Source organism: Arvicanthis niloticus, chromosome 30 (genome assembly GCF_011762505.2).
Source record: "Arvicanthis niloticus isolate mArvNil1 chromosome 30, mArvNil1.pat.X, whole genome shotgun sequence".
Classification (NCBI taxonomy): Eukaryota; Metazoa; Chordata; class Mammalia; order Rodentia; family Muridae; genus Arvicanthis; species Arvicanthis niloticus.
In genome coordinates this window covers 6,594,052-6,611,564 of record NC_133438.1, presented here as the reverse complement: position 1 = coordinate 6,611,564, position 17,513 = coordinate 6,594,052, and the positions used below count along the sequence as shown (strand labels likewise).

At 40.6% G+C, this 17,513-nt stretch overlaps 1 protein-coding gene across 4 annotated transcripts in view; it reads right to left on the bottom strand.

Annotated features, from left to right (window-relative positions):
- Window positions 1-1,087: 1,087 nt before the first annotated feature.
- Lair1 (leukocyte associated immunoglobulin like receptor 1) overlaps window positions 1,088-17,513 on the bottom strand; it is a 40,189-nt gene continuing 23,763 nt past the window's right edge. For 2 of the 4 annotated variants that reach the window (XR_013108219.1, XR_013108221.1), the window contains 6 exons: window positions 10,358-10,474; window positions 10,221-10,263; window positions 10,097-10,134; window positions 9,881-9,930; window positions 8,526-9,459; window positions 1,088-1,601 (listed from right to left, as the gene is read on the bottom strand). Coding sequence is in view for 1 of the 4 variants with exons in the window: in XM_076927769.1 (XP_076783884.1) it covers window positions 9,313-9,459; window positions 9,881-9,930; window positions 10,097-10,134; window positions 10,221-10,263; window positions 10,358-10,474 (395 nt within the window). In the remaining 3 variants the exon portion in view is untranslated. Of the gene's footprint in view, window positions 1,602-7,231; window positions 9,460-9,880; window positions 9,931-10,096; window positions 10,135-10,220; window positions 10,264-10,357; window positions 10,475-17,513 lie in introns of those variants that run through there. The other 2 variants (XR_013108220.1, XM_076927769.1) reach the window with 2 other exon arrangements.

Here is a 17,513-nt window from a genome sequence, read left to right as displayed (position 1 = left end):
AAGATAGGCATTTTAGATGTGCGGAAACCCTCTATAGCATTCTATACTACAAGAAAGTAGAAAAAAGAAAAGTTAACACTCAGTAGAAATTTAAACGAACTGAGTCCTTAGGATGCAAGCTCACTAGAGGAAAAGACCCAGACATTACCAGATGTCAAGGATAATGTCAGCATGGTTACTCAGTAAAGAGAAGTGAAACTTATGCAAGGTTCTGAGGCCTCATCTCCCTCTTGCAAAATGGGTGTGTTCTGAAGTTTCACAGTTAAGAACATAGAAAAATCTTAAAATTGTTATGAGTTCTTTGCGAATTTCATGCAATATATTTTGATCATGTTTACCTCTCCCCAGCTCTTCCTAGAGGCACACCATTCCCTAATGATCAACTCAAGTCCTTTGTGTTTTGTTTTTGAAAATCTATCACGTCCAGTTTAGTCTTGGGTGTATGACCTTCCACTGGAGCGTGGTAGACTTACCAGGGGCTAAAGTTTTTATGCCTTTCTTGACAAACTGCCAATTATCAATAGTTCCATAGCTGGAGTTGGAAATTTGTGCCATTTTCCCCAACTCTGCTGGGAATTGGTCTAATTTGAGCTGGTACAGTTCTTTATTTCCCAAATCAATTGAATTTCATCGACTTAATCATTCATTCATCAACTGTTTACAATTACCTGGCAAGTAGGAAACCTGTTGAAAAGTACATTGTAGTAGATAAATACTCAAATACATGTTCAAAGTATAAATTGATGTATAATAAAATTATATTAAATGTATTTACATATAGCTAAGTAGATACATATACAGGTGTATGAAAAATAGTGAATAGGTGTATGAAAAATAACTATAAACATATGATAGAATAGAATAATGATTACTTTTTAACGTTGGGATTTTTTGGTCATTTCTATTTTTTGGTTCATTTTCTGCAACTAATAGATATTGAACTTTTAATACTGATATTTTATTTTATTATGTATTGGTTATTTTATTTATCTACATTTCAAATGTTGTCCCCCTTTCCAGGTCTCCCCTCCACAAACCACTCATGCCTTCCCACCTCACCTTTGTCTCTAAGAGGGTGCTCACATACCCACCCACCCACTCCTGCCTCACCCCTCGAAAATCCTCTTATGCTAGGACAACAAGTCTCCACAGGACCAAGGGCCTCCCCTACCAAGGATGCCAAATAAGGCAGTCCACTGCTACACATCACATGATGTCAGATAAGGCAATGCACAGCTACACAACCACTCTTTGGTTGGTGGTTTAGTTCCTGAGAGCTCTAGGGAAAACAGTTAGTTGATATTGTTATTATTTCTATGGGGTTTCATTCCCCTTCAGGTCCTTCAGTCCTTCCCCTAACTCTTCCATTGGAGTCTCCAGGATCCGTGTGATGGTTGGCTGTGAGTATCTGCATCTGCACTAGTCAGGTGCTGGCAGAGCTTCTCAGGGGACAGCTATACCAGACTCCTGTCAGCAAGCACTTCTTGGCATCAGCAATAATGTCAGGGTTCGGTGCCTGCAGATGGGATGAATCCCAAGGTGGGGTGGTCTCTGGATTGTCTGTCCTTCAGTCTGTGGTCCACTCTTTGTCCCTGTGTTTCCTTTGGGCAGGAACAATTCTGGATTAAAATTTTTGAGATGTGTAGGTGGTCTCATCCCTCAACTAGAGGCCATACTTACCTACTAGAGGTGGTCTCTACAGGTTCTATCTCCCATTTTTTGACTATTTCTGCTCATGTCAATTCCACTGGGTCCTGGGAACCTTTTGCTTCCCTGACATCTGGGACTTTCTAGTGGCGACCCCCAGTTCCTCACCTCCCACTGCTACATATTTCTGTTTATTTTTCTGACCATCTGGACTTCTGTCCTGTCTCTTCCCATACCGGATCCTGCCCCTCTTTTCCTCTCCCTCTCCTTTCTCCCTCCCAGGTCCCTTTCTCCCTGTACCTCCGGTGATTATTTTCTTCTAAGTAGGATTGAAGCATCCACACTTTGGTCTTCTTTCTTGTTTAGACTCATATAGTCTGTGAATTGTATTGTGAATATATTGAGATTTGGGGCTAAAATCCACTTATCAGTGAGTACTGATTTAATCCTTAAATTTGTGTCTTTTGTGACTGGGTTACCTCACTCAGGATGATATTTTCTAGTTCCATCCATTTGTCTGCAAATTTCATGAAGTCATTGTTTTTAATAGCCGAGTAGTACTCCATTGTATAAATGTACCACATTTTCTGTATCCTTTCTTTAAGTTCTCTGCTTTTATACTGAGGTGGTTAGAAGGTATTTGATAGTCTCTGGCTGCCTCAGGGAGGTGACTTTGAAAGACATAAGTGAGTTAGTGACTAAAAAATGTGTCTGGGAGGAATAGATGTTGCTGTTCCTGAGCTGAGTTCTGCCTCTAAGAATGACATGGGTTTGTGAGGGAGGAGACTAGCTTAGCTGACCATGAGTGGCAAAATGAGGCACTATGTGATATGTCAGAAAGAGCAAGGCCTATGGAAGGATTAAGCATGAGAGAGCAATGGTTCTTACAAGAAGTTCTGGAGTGGTAAGAGAAATGAGTTAGTGTGGTCACTGGAGCTTAGATGAGGGCAGGAGGTAGATGGAGTGATGATACTAACATGTCAACTTGAGTCTCATTGAACCTGGACAGAACTGACCTTGGAGAGAACAACATGGGTAGTTCAGGGTGGAATGTTTTTAAAGTTTGTGCTAAAACGAAAAGAGAAACTGAATCTACTCTCTGTCTGACTTGATCAGAGAATCAAATGTGGCCACCACAGATGGTACCAAGAGGAGGTTTCAAACCTATTTTTCCTGCAGAGAAAAGTTAACCTTTTTCATGATGAATCTTGTGCTTTAGTTGCTGGTAATTTCCTTCCTCTTACTTCCTCATTACTATAATAGACAGTGGCTTCTCCACATTCTCTAACTTCCTCATGATTTCTTTGTAGTAACTCTGTTCTCCTGACCACAAGAGACACTGATGGATCAACACAGTAAATTCTGTCCCAGTTCTCAGGACACTAATACTCTATGGAAGAAATTTCTTGTTTCCATGTAAGATATGAGGGATAACATTTACCAATATTTGGTCTCAGACAGGTAAGAGCTTTGCTCAGGGTAGTTTTAGGGCAATGTACTCTCTTACAGGAATAATGTGGGGTGCAGTCAGGCCAGAAACCTGGGAGGGCTTAAATCTGCATTGCAATCCTCAAAATAAGTGGAAGGTTAATAAAATCTAAGGATACATAAAAAAAATCTTTATAGATTTTTGCAAGATAATTTAAATATTGAAGACTAGCTGGAATGAAATAGCTTGCATGAGTAGATGCTGCTGCTTTCTGAAGCCATAGATGGTTAAATGAAAATCAGAGAGCCAGGTGTGGGATACTTCATCTCAAATTATTGATAAGGGAGGCTCCTGGGAAGCCCAGAGCTCAGAAAACAACATTATTTGCTGCCATTGATCTTGGTTGACCACTAGAAATAGATGGTAAGACACGATTGATGAAGACTCTATGCACTTTAATTGAAAAAACAAAAAGAAAAGGAACACTCCTCCATTGTTGGTGAGATTGCAAGCTGGTACAACCACTCTGGAAATCAGTCTGGTGGTTCCTCAGAAAATTGGACATAGCATTACCAGAGGACCCAGCTATACCACTCCTGGGCACTCAGAAGATGTTCCAACATATAACAAGGACATATGCTCCACTATGTTCATAGCAGCCTTATTTATAATAGACAGAAGCTGGAAAGAACCCAGATGTCCTTCAACAGAGGAATGAATACAAAAACTATGGTACATTTACACAATGGAGTATTACTCAGCTATTAAAAATAATGAATTTGAGAAATTCTTAGGTAAATGGATAGAACTAGAAAATATCATCCTGAGTGAGATAACCCAATCACAAAAGAACACACAGGGTATTTACTCACTGATAAGCAGATGTTAGCCCAAAAGCTTGGAATAGTCAAGACTCAACTCATAGACTACATGAAGCTCATGAAGAAGGAAGACCAAGTGGGGATGCCTTGGTCCTACTTAGAAGGAGTAACAAAAATACTTAAGGGAGCAAATATGGAGACAAAGTGTGGGACAGAAACTGAAGGAGGGGCCATCTGTAGACCATTTCACCTGATTATCCATCCCATGTACAATCACCAAAGGTAGACACTGATGTGGATGTCAGGAAGTGCATGCTGACAAGAGCCTGATATAGCTGTCTCCTTAGAGGTCCCCCAGAGTCTGACACATTCAGAAGCACATGCTCACAGCTAACCATTGATCTGATCAAGGGTTTCCCAATGGAGAAGTTAGAGAGAAGACTGAAGGAGCAGAAAGGGTTTGTAGCCCCATGAGGAGAGCAACAATACCAACCAACCAGAGCTCCCCAGGGTTTAAACCACCAGTCTGGGAGCACATAGGGAGGGACCCATAACTCCATCTGTACATGAAGGGGAGGATAGCCTTGTCGGGCATAAGTGGGAGAGGAGATTCTTGGTCCCATGAAGGCTGAACACTGAGTGGGGGGAGGGGATTAAAGGGTGGGGAGGTTGGAGGGGGTAGGTGGGGGCACATCCTCATAGAAGCATGAGGGGAGATGGGAAAAAATTGGATCTTTTATTTATTAACATTTCAAATGTTATCCACTATTCCAGTTTCCCCTCTGCAAACCCCATATCCCATCCCTCCTTACCCTACTTCTATGAGGGTGTTCCCCCACCCTCCTTCCCACTCCCACCTCACTGCCCTAGCATTCATCTACACTGGGGCATCAAGCCTTTACAGGGCCAAGGGCCTCCCCTCCCATTGATGTCAGATAAGGCCCCTTCAACTCCTTTAGTCCTTCCCCTAACTCTTCCATTGGGATCCCTGTGCTTAGTCCAATGGTTGGCTGCAAGCATCTACATCTGTATTGGTCAGGATCTGGCAGAGCCTCTCAGGAGAAAGCTGTATCAGGCTCCTGTCAGCAAGCACTTCTTGGCATCTGCAATAGTGTCTGGGTTTGGGGTCTATATGTGAGATAGATTCCCAGGTGGGGCAGTCTCTGTATGGCCTTTCCTTCAGTCTCTGCTCCACTCTTTGTCCCTATATTTCCTTTAGACAGGAGCAGTCCTGAGTTAAAATGTAGAAATGGGTGAGTGGCCCCATCCCTCAATAGGCAGAGGGGGATACAGAGTGCATAATATCTGGATATGGTCTCTACAGGTTCTCCCTCCCCTTTGTGGAGTATTTCAACTAATGTCATCCCCCTGGGGTCCTGGGAGGCTCTTGCTTTTCTGGCATCTAGGACTTTCTGGTTGCTACACCCAGTTCCCCATCCCCGATTGCTACACACCTTTGTTGTATTTCCTTACCCTCTGTACATCTCCTTCATCTCTTCCAATACCTGACTCTTCCCCCTCTTTTCTCCTCCCTCTTTTCTCTTCCTCTCAAGTCCCTCTCACCCTCTACTTCCCTCCATTATTTTAATCCCCCTTCTAAGTAAAAGTGAGGCATCCACTCTTTGGCCTTCCTTCCCCTTGATGTTCATGGGGCCATAAGTTGTCTTGTGGGTATCCCACGCTCTTTGCCTAATATCCACTTATCAGTGAGTACATATCATGTGTGGTCCTTTGTGACTGAATTACCTCACTCAGGATGTGATGTTTCTTTAAGTGCTTCTCAGCCATTCCAATTTCCTCAGTTCAGAATTCTATTTAACTCTGTTCCCCATTTTTAATAGGGTTATTTGGTCCTCTGGAGTCTAACTTCCTGAGCTTTTAGTATATATTAAATATATTTCTTTTGTATAAATTTTGTCCTGTCTTCCCCAGCAGCCTTGCTACTTGCACTGGCCATGCTGAATGAGACATGGCTCTACCCGGTGTTTGTGGGCTGGCTGGAGTTGTGAGTTAGGGGTCTTATCTGTCAATGCTCCTGGGCACTTCTGCCCACTTGACTTTGGGAGATCCCATGGAGATCATGTTGAAAACTAATAAATGACACAGACATGGAAAGGAGATAGATATTGTGATACAGGCTGATATCATAGAATAATATGAAGAAAAAAGAACAGGGTTGGAAAGCAGATTCCCAAAGAAATTAAGAATGGGGTGCAACAAAAACAGAAACACTTGGCACACATAAAACTCTTTGGAGTGGAACACCTACCTCTGAGACTGAATAGAGGCTTCCAGAAAAAAAAAAAAACACAGCCTGACTGGTTCAGAACAGCCAGACATCCTGCATCTGGGAACCTTTAGACCTGCCTTCTTTAGTGACTTGAAAATGATCCCTTGTGTTCCCACAGTAGGAGAGATGGCTGTGCAGCATGGAGAACAACAGCTGACTGATAGATACTTAGGATCAACCACTGTACTGAGGTCAGGAACCCCTATGGAAGAGTTAGGAGAAAGATTGAAGGAGCTAAAGGGGATAGCAACCCCATAGAAAGGCCAACAGTATCAACTAACCTGGACCCCTGGGAACTTCCAAAAACTAAACCACCAACCAAAGAGCATAGATGAGCAAGTTTGTGGCTCCTGGCACATAAGTAACAGAGGACTGCCTTGTCTGGCTGCAGTAGGGGAAGATTCACCAAATCCTGTAAGGACTTGATGCCCTAAGGAAGACGGATGCTGGTGGGATGAGTTGGGGATAGGTGACTGATAGGGTGGGTGACTGAGTGGGTAGGGTAGCACCCTCTCAGAGGCAAAGAGGATGGGGGATGTTGTGAAGAACTCTGAGAAGGGGAACTGGCAAGGGAGGCAACATTTGGAATGTAAATAAATACAATAATGTAATAAAAAGAAAAAAGAAAACCACAAAGCTGGAAACCATAATGTATACTCAAAGGAATAAAAGGTGAAAAGAAAGAAAGAAAGAAAGAAAGAAAGAAAGAAACAAACAAACAAACAAAGAAAGAAAGAAAGAAAGGAAGAAAGAAAGGAAAGGAAGAAAGAGGAGAGAGAGAGAGAGAGAGAGAGAGAGAGAGAGAGAGAGAGAGAGAGAGAGAGAGCCTTGACAAAGCATCATGAAACAAACAAACCAAAAACAACACTCCAAAAACGAAGCCTCCCACTCTGGAAATGGGTTACATCTATTTGGTGTGTTGGTCAAAAGAGCCCCATGAAACCCCCCAAACAACCAAGTCTATTTCCAAAGCCATTGCTTACCCTCTACAAATTGACTGCAGTGTATTACCTTAGAACACTACACCTTCAAAATCAATTGAGCATGAAGAAGTTGAGCTAATGATGACCTAGAGCCTTCATCCATACTGACAAGTGTCAAAGTACTATAAGGTACAGTGCACACTACAAAAGAAGAAAGGTAAACACAAACCTTGTTACAAACCTTTCCATCTGCAACGGTACCTGCCTGCAAGAAGGGCTAGTGCAATAGCGATACAAAGCTTCTGGGACTAACCAACCAATATGTAATTGGCACTTGAAGAAATGGTACCTGTACCTGACACTGTACAAAGTGCCATGAACCTGAGACTAGATGTACAAGAAATATAAAGGAAGCCCAAATACTAATGTACTACTGAAGGACATAGAAATAAAATGATTACTAGCAAAAAAAGTGTCAAATCCCCTAGACCTGGAGTTAGAAATGGTTGTGTGCTGACATGTGTGTGCTGATAACCAAACCTAGGGCTTCTACAAGAGCAGCCAGTGCTCTTAACCATAGAGCTATCTCTCCTGTGCAGGTTATGTTTTCATGTGTATATGTCAGTAGGTCTGCCTCTGCATCCTGCCAGAGTGACACCATCTAATTTTCTCTTTGCGAGAGGGTTTCTTAATGAGCATTTTTCAGAAATGGGTTGTTTGTTTTAACTATTGTTAAAGTTTAACTATTGTTAAGTTTGGGGGTCGGGAGGGTGTTTGTTGTTGGTGATGGTCCTCTAAGTATTTTTCTTTTCTCTTCTTATAATAAGACAAAACAGAAAACATCGCATAAAAATTACATCAAAAAATCACATCAAAGTTAAACAAGGCAAGCCAACAGAAAAAAAAGAGCCTAAGAGAAAGCAGAAAAATCAGATATCCACTTGTTCACATGCTCAACAGTTTCATAAATACTCTAAATGGAAATATATATATAAATATATATATTGAGTATCTGGTGCAGACCCATGCAGTTCCTGTGATTGTTGCTTCAGTCTCTGTAAGTTCATATGAGTATTTTTCTTTTTTTAATTAATATTTTAAGTTTATTTTTAAAATTTTCTATTTTAAGTTATTACTGTTGTCCTTGTTGTTGTTAATCAATCTCTGAGTCTAATCAGTGCTGAACATATGTGCATGGATATGGGATCATTGAATCTGAAGCTGGGTAAGGAGAGTAGAGGAGAGATACTAATAAGTGTAATCTCACAGTGATTCAGTGTTCTTTTGCTCCATGTGCATGAATATCCTTGTATACACATGTGTGTGTGCATATTTGCATCTGTGAATCTCCCAGTGTATCCTTGTATATAGGAGTGTGTAGATAAAACACCTCCCTCTACCCACCCTCAGCCTACCTTTCCTTTTCACTGCTCCTTTTTCTTCCATTTCTGATCAAAAAACACCGACCCAAAGTTCAATCATCAGTAAACATGTTCAGGTAATCCCGTGGGAGGTGGCAGTAGTGTTGAGTGTTTGTAGTGATGGCTACACACACAATGTCGCACAGAGTCCTGATAGTTCACACTTGAGTGTGCACAGTCTTGGTCAATTAAACATATATTTTAAAGAAAAGGAAATCATATGCACCCCTTTGTAGCCCTTGTTTCTCCACTCATCTCTGAACAACTGAAAACAGAGTTTGAGTCCTTACAGTCTGTATGTCCAAGACCCACATGGGCTGTAGATGCTCCATCTTCAAAAATACCCATGATGCACTCCATAAGGTCTGGCATAGAGAAGGGACTCAGCTTTCAACTGCATGTGTACATCCCAATCAGAGTCATCAAGGAGATCCAAGGAAGCCTATAGGGTTCACTGGTTTCATTACACAACTGGGGGTGTAAAGGCTGCTGGACAATTACAGTGCTACTCATTAAAATAATATGGGATGTGCATGGGTCTGAAAAAACAGCTAGCGCTGTAACTGTGTCTCTGGAAACAGCTGAGTGAATGTAACTAGGGCTCTGAAAGTTACTGCAATATAGTCTTTCCAAGGGCTGACACTACCACATATACAATTCAACTCCTGGATGGGGAACAGGGACCTAGCTTTCCACACCAAGCTTATCCCAAGAGAAGGCCTTGGTGGTTTCTTCAGGCTTTTCCAATAGTGACCATGTATGTCTCCAGGTGTGTCCAGGCTCAGCGTCTGATGATGGCTGCATATGTGCTGGACTCAGTCATGATATCTGTGCTCTGTGGGGTCACAGCTCCAACTGCCCTCTGTGTGAGGTAGTGATGGTCCAACTGGGCATATGTCACCTCCTGAAGGTCTCCTGCAACTGAAGTCTGGAAGAAAGGAGTCTAGGAGAGTTAAGGTAGCTGAGGAGAGGAGCGGAGCTGTGGAGTGAGAAGCTAACCTGCTCTATGAGTCATAGCTGTGTTGTTCTGTGTTTCTCTACCAATGGTGTTGGGATTGGATTACATGGCCCAGGTACATGGCAAAAGTAACCTCTGCTCTCTCTTATCTTGGATGCTCTCTCTGCGGAAAGTCAGATGCTATGGAGAGCCTTGTTGCCTGTAGCCATTAGAATGTGCCACTCAGCACAAGGATCCTCTATCCACTAGGTCTGAGGTGACAGTAGCTGCAGTCAACACTTTTTTAATTCTTCTGCCCCTAGATTCCTATCCAAGAGATTGAAGACATGTTACTAAGCTCCTAATTTGGAAGCAGTTTTGTTAGCACTAGATGCTGAAGACAAATACCTACCCAGGTTTCTGTCTGTCTGTCCTCGAGAAGCCTGTCATCGGCAACTATGTCTATAGAAAAGACACCACAGGATAAGTACTCACTGGTGGACACTAGAAGACAATTATTATCACATTATATCATATCACCACCCCCTAGAATGTTTCTAGATTTTTTTTGTCCAAATTAGTTCCAAATATACTGGATATCTCCTTCATTGCTCCTCAGATCCCTTACCTGGGGTTGTCTCCAGGCCATTAGTAGCTAGGTTGAGCCTGAGCAGAAAGGATAGATGAACATTAGAGACTGGTTGGAGGCAAAAGACTGGGCAATGGAATGGGAGTCATTCCAGGGGTCTCACCTCTCCTGTGGTCTCTGCTGCTGTCTCTCATTGTTTGGGAGTCCTAAGAATAGTCAGTAGTCCACATTTAGGAGGAATTTTTTGTTCCCAGCATGTCCGACAGCCCTTGAAAGCCAGCTTCCACCACAAATACCTACCCTGCTTTTTCTGACGGTGACTTCGGAAGCAGAACAGAAAGAGGGCAAGACAAAGGAGGAAAATCACAGAAACCACAGTAAGGATATAAATGCCGTACATCTTCAGCCAAGACGTATCTAGGAAAGATAGGAACCAAGTTACCATCAGCATACATTTATTGAGTACCTTTGGAGTAGCACACATACGCTGGGTAGTATTCATGAGCATGTAACTATGTAAATTTTTACATGAGACTGTGACTATGTAAAATTTTGCATGTACAGTAATCTTGAAACATGTAATCAGTATCCTTGTGTTACCTGTGATAAGTGTTGACCTGCTTTGTGCCCTGGGGCATGCTAGCCACTGACAGTGCTATTTTAAGGACTGAGAAGTCAGATGTGGCTGATGACATCCATTCGGGTTCCCACAGCTAAGAGCACTAACTTCATGATTGACATCAAGTAAAACAGCATTGTCCACTATACCCTGTGGAGCCTTGTAGAGACTGACAACCAACAAGAAAAGAAGCAGGACTCCCTCAGCAAACCCACCTTGGAGTCTCTCCATCTGAGGTTAAAAATCCCCATCTTGCTTGTTCCTCAGGGTAGCCCCTGACAGAAACAAACTCAGTCCCAATGCTGTCCTGTTGCCTGATGCCCTGAAGACAGTATCTAGTGCCCATCTCATCCTCTTCCTTAAATACACCCTTCTCCACTATATAGGTGACCACACAAGATGGAGTCCACCTGCTTTCCCTTCATGTATGGTACCCACTCCCCTCCCTTGTTCTTGAGGTAGAATTGTAGGACCGTAATCTACAATGTCCTTTAATGAAAGTCAGACAAAGTCTCTGTAGAGGCTGTTCCCTCAACCTCTTGCCTATGTCCAACTCAAAATCATACATGCTATTCTGTCTTTCCCACATACCATATCACAACTTAAATTAGACATGTCATATGCATGCACATGATACATTTATAATTATATATTACATATGCAAATGGAGTCACCCATGATGTACAATGATATTACAATTAACCATGGACTTGTGGTAAGATTATAACTGAGCTAAAAATTTTCTATGCCCTAGTGGCATTGTACCTGCCATGGAGTCTTGGCTGCCTGCAGCATTTGGTGTAACATTTCTTCAGGACTACAGTCTAAAAGTTGCTTACTCTATATACCATTTGGCCAGGTGTGCAAAGGACTGTGTCTTATAAGCTGCTATAAATACCATCTTGTTCACACAATGATACAATGGCTATCAATGATGCATTTCTCAGAACACAGATGTCACATGACCACTTTGCCTATGGATACAAGTTCCAGAACAAAGCAGCATTAAGTGACCCATGATTGACATCAAGTAAAACAGCATTGTCTACTACACCTATTACATTCACATGTAATGTAAATACACACAGCTAATGTGGTATGGCTACGGCTCAATGAGTAAACCATTTGATACACAAGAGTGAGAATCAGAGTTTGGATTCCCAGAACCCACAGAAAGAGTTAACTGGATGTGAATGCCTACCTATAATCTCAATGCAAGGAGAAAAAGACCAAAAATCCCTGAGTAAACTGGCTACCCAGACTAGCTGAAACAGTAAATTCTGAGATCAGAGATTATACCTCAATGTGGGAGGTGGAGAACACTTAAATAATAAGTTTGGCATCAGTTGTGGACTTACACACTTATACATGCATATATATTCACCTGCACCGACATGCATGCCAACACAGTGAACATACCTATGTACATAACACACATATCTAGGTAAGTTAAAAAAAATAGTAAAAAAAATATATAAAATAAAATTATATGCCAACTGTGAGTTAAGGGACTGTAGCAAATTCATGGCTTGGAGTTTATTGTTAGGGTGTTTTCTATGTTTTATTTAGAAATAGCTGAGTGGAGTTAACAGACAACAGTCCAGATTGCCTTACATAGATAGTTGGTTTTCAAAACATCAGAAATCCACAGAATTGACGTGACAAACATTTCTGTATTAATGTTCATTTTGATTAGAGACCTGTCTGCTCCTGACAGCTTTCTATATTGAATTCTAAGAAGAAATTGAGCATCTTTGGAGTTACTCCAGTTGTGGTGAGACAGCCACTAGGCAAGAATTGCCTCTTTCCATCTACAGACAAATTAATGGCCAGAAAAGGACACACTTGCGGAATAGTCAACTGATTATATCTGCCAAGACAGAGTAATCAGCCCTTAATAATTCTGCAGCACTAAGGTCTGTCAGATGATCCTGGGCCAGAAGGCGGAAGAACAGATGCTCCAAAGTTTTGTAGTAGAGGAAGTGTCCAGGTGTTCAGAGGTCTCTATAAATTGGCTAAGTTTTAGAAGCTATGCTTTGTGCTTCCCACAATTATAGTTAACTCAGTCATTCTGGATTTCTGACGGGGTTGAAAACTTATAGCCTCATAGCCAATCCTGGCTATTTTCCTTGAGAGAAAAGATTTGAGTGGATGGTTGTCAGCTGACATTCATCCTAAAACCAAGGAAAAAGCCAGGTTCAGAACTAAGTGTTTTAGTTAGGAGAGAAGACAGAGGGTCTGGTTAGTCAACAAAATGATAGACTGGGTGTTAGGACTATCTTGTACCTCACTGGTACAAATTGACATAATTATGCTCTAATTGTATTTTGAGAGAAAAGTTTCATTTTAACAGGAAGGGTGATATGTAGGAGAAGCTAAGGTGGGAGGAGTACTGAGAGGAAGAAAAGGAGTAAAAAGAGGAGGAGAAGAAGGAGAGGAGAAGCTAGGTGATGAAAGAGAGAAAGAAGGGGGAGACAGGGAGGCAGATGTTCATATATCTCCACCAGTCAAAGATAGTTGATATATCTAGGTTGGGTAGTGGGTTACACCTCTGACTGAGCAATACCAAACTTATAAAGCCTTTGATTAACATTGTTTAAAAATATATAAGTGCAAAAAGGAAAAGGGGGCATGGGATAGGGGTTTTCTAAGGGGGGGAATGGAGAAATGGGATGGCATCTGAAATGTAAATAAAATATCCAATAAAAAAAAAAGAATATCTTGGGTATTGTATGATTGGGTATTGTATCTGTCAATTAAAAAAACGTATGGCCTGGCTGGAGATGTGTGAAAGAAGTTAGGTGTAATGTGCTGTTTTCTTTCTGGCTCCAAGCTCCTGGAATAACAACTCAGACTCAAATATATATTTACAAGTACTGAGACCATATAGCTAGGCTCATTCCCTCACTAGCTAATGATTTAGAATAACCCATTTGTACTAATCTAAATTCTGCCACATGGCTGGTTGCCATGCATCTGTCCTCCTCACCTCTTTACTGGTAACTCTGCACCTGTCTCTAACACAGAATTCTTTCTGCCTCAAGGATGCTCCACCTTCTATTCTACCTTTTCCTATAGGCCATAGTTTTATTAAAATGATTGTATTTATTTATTGTATTATATAAATACATTGTAGCTGTCTTCAGGCACACCAGAATGCATTGGATCCATTACAGGTGGTTGTGAGCTACCATGTGGTTGCTTGGAATTGAACTCAGGACTTCTGGAAAAGCAGTCAGTGCTATTAACTACTGAGCATCTTCATAAAGAAATTGGGCAGATCATACACTAGCAGTTTAACAGCACATCTGAAATCTCTAGAACAAAAAACGGGGGGGGGGAATACAACAGAGAGGAGTAGGATGTAGTCAGAATTCTATCAGACCTTCAAAAAAGACCTAATACCAATACTTCTCAAACTATTCCACAAAATAGACACAGAAGGAGTACTACTTAATTCATTCTATGAAGCCCCAATTACTCTGTTACCTAAAACACACAAAGACCCAACAAAGAAAGAGAACTTCAGACCAATTTCCCTTATAAATATCAATACAAAAATACTTAATAAAATTCTTGGAAACTGAATTCAAGAACACATCAAAATGATCATTTACCATGATCAACTATGCTTCATCCCAGGGATGCAAGTATAGTTCAATATACAGAAATCCATCAATGTAATCCACTATATAGACAAACTCAAAGGAAAAAAACACATGATCATTTCATGAGATATTGAAAAAGCCTTTGAAAAAATACAAAACCCCTTTATGTTAAAAGTCTGGGAAAGATCAGTGATTCAAGGCACATACCTAAACATAATTATATATATATATATTATATATATATATATATATATATATATAATATATATAATTATTATAATATAATATTATATTATAATATATTTTATATTATATTATTATATATAATATATATAATATTATATTATATTACATTATAATTATATATATAATTATATATATAATTATGTTTAGGTATGTGCCTTGAATATATACACATATATATATACATATATATGTATATATATACATATACATATATATGTATATATATACATATATATATACAGCAAACCAATAGCCAACATCAAATTAAATGGAGAAAAACTTGAAGCAATCCCACTAAAATCAGAGACAAGGCTTCCAACTCTCTCCCTATTTATTCAATATAGTACTAGAAGTTCTAGCTAGAGCAATTAGGCAACAAAAGGAGGTCAAAGTGATACAAATTGGAAAGGAAGAAGTCAAGATATCACTATTTGAAGACAATATGAGAGTATACATAAGCGACCCCAAAAATAACACCAGAGAAATTCTACAGCTAATAAACAACTTCAAACAAATCAGTAGCCTTCCTCTACTCAAAGGGTAAACAGGCTGAAAAAGAAATTAGGAAAACACCCTTCTCAGTAGTCACAAATAATATAAAATATCTTGGTGTAACTCTAACCAAGCAAGTGAAAGATCTGTATGACAAGAACTTCAAATCTCTGAAGAAATCAAAGACCTCAGAAAATGGAAAGATCTCTCATGCTCATGGATCTATAGGATTAACATAGTAAAAATGTCCATCTTACCAAAAGCAATCTACAGATTCAATGAAATCCTTATCAAAATTCCAACTCAATTCTATACAGAAATAGAAAGAGAAATTCTCAACATCATCTGGAATAATAATAAAACCAGGATAGCAAAAACCATTCTCAACAATAAAAGAACTTCTAGGGGAATCATCATCCTTAATCTCAAGCTGAGCAATAGTGGTAAGAAAAACTGCATAGTATTGGTACAGAGACAGATAGGGAGATTAATAAAATAGAATTGAAGACCCAGAAATAAGCCCAAACATCTATAGTCACATCATTTTTTGACAAATAAGCCAAAACCATCCAGTGAAAAACAGAAAGAACTTTCAACAAATGGTGCTGATCCAACTGGCGGTCTGCATGTAGAAGAATGCAAACTGATTAAGTACAAAGATTAAGTCCAAGTGGATTAAGAACCTCCACATAAAACCAGATACACTGAAAGTAATAGAAGAAAAAGTGGGAAAAAGCCTCAAACACATCAGCACAGGGAAATTTTTCTTCAATAGAACACCACTGGCTCAGGTTCTAAGATGAACAATTGACAAAAGGGACCTCATAAAATTGAAAAGCCTCTGTAAGGCAAAGGACACTGTCCATAGCACAAAACAATAACCTAGAGATTTGGAAAAAATCTTGACCAAGCCTACATCTGATAGAGGGCAAATATCCAAAATACGTAAAAGAAAAAAATCAAAAAGTTAGACTTCAGTGAACCAAATAACCATATTTTTAAAATGAGGTGCAGAGCTGAACAAAGAATTCTCAACTGAGGAATATCGAATGGCAGAAAAGCACCTAAAGAAATGTTCAACATCCTTATTAATCAAGGAAATGCAAATCAAAATGACCCTGAGATTCCACATTACAACAATCAGAATGGCTGAGATCAAAAACTCAGTTGACAATAGATGCTGACAAGGATGTGTAGAAAGAGGAGCAATCCTCCATTGCTGGTGGGGTTGAAAACTGGTACAAGCACTTTGGAAATCAATCTAGAAGTTCTTCAGAGAATTGGAAATAGTTTTAGCTAAAGAACCAGATATACCACTACTGGGCATATACCCAAAGATGCTCCAACATATAACAAAGACATTCTCCACTGTGGGTAGGGTGGCTAGGAACGCTGAAAGTTCCTCCAGGCAGGAAGTTAGGCATGGCAGTTGTGGCTACAGAAGCTCATTAAAGACCTTCTCCATGGTTCCTCACAGCACAGCCCCAATGACACACAAAGGTACATGAGTTTTACAGGCTTTATTTTCATGGCAGATAGTAGTTGAATCTGGTTGTGCACCCGGGTGAAACTCAGCTCAGACCTGACTTAAATAGGGAGGGAAAAGGGGAGGAGGGTCTGGGGAAGAATTGCTTAATTGGCTCCGCCCTCTGGCCTTCAGGCATCTCATTAGTATGTAAATCTCTCTAGGGCCTGAGGCCTGTAGTCCCGCCATCTACCTGTGCTTCTTGGGTGGGATTGTATCCTACATGACTGAACGATGTAGGTCAATGGCGTGTCAGGAGCCTGGATTCTGGGAGCATGGTGGAATAGATGCCCGTCTCTCACAGACAATGGACACCTGTTGAGTCTCCGGGCTATTTCCAGCCAGCATTTCGACCAAAACCAAGACCCCTTTCATGGCCCTACACTCCACTATGTTCATAGCAGCCTTATTTATAATAGCCAGAAGTGGAAACAAACCAGGTATCCCTCAGTGGAAGAATGGATACAGAAAATGCTGTATGTTTACACAATGGAGTACTACTCAGTTATTATAAAATGACTTCACATGAATTTTGCAGGCAAATTCATAAAACTAGAAAATATCATCTTGAGTGAGGTAACCCAAGCTCAAAAGGACACACATGGTATGTACTCACTGATAAGTGAATATTAGCCTAAAATCTCAGAATACCCACAATACAAATCAGATTATATCAAGCTTTACAAGAAGAAAGACCAAAGTGTGGATGCTTCAATCCTACTTAGAAGGGGGAACAAAATAATGATGGGAGTAGAGGGAGGGAGAGACCTGAGAGGGGGATTATAGGGGGAGGGAAAAGGGGGGGTCAGGATCAGGTATAGAAAGAGATAGGAGAGAAGTCCAGAGGGCCAGGTGAATGAATAGAAATATATAGCCGTGCAGGGTAGGGAAATGGGAGGGCAGGGGGACCACTAGAAAATCCCAGATGCCAGGGAATCATCGAGAGGACCCAATGGGGATGACATT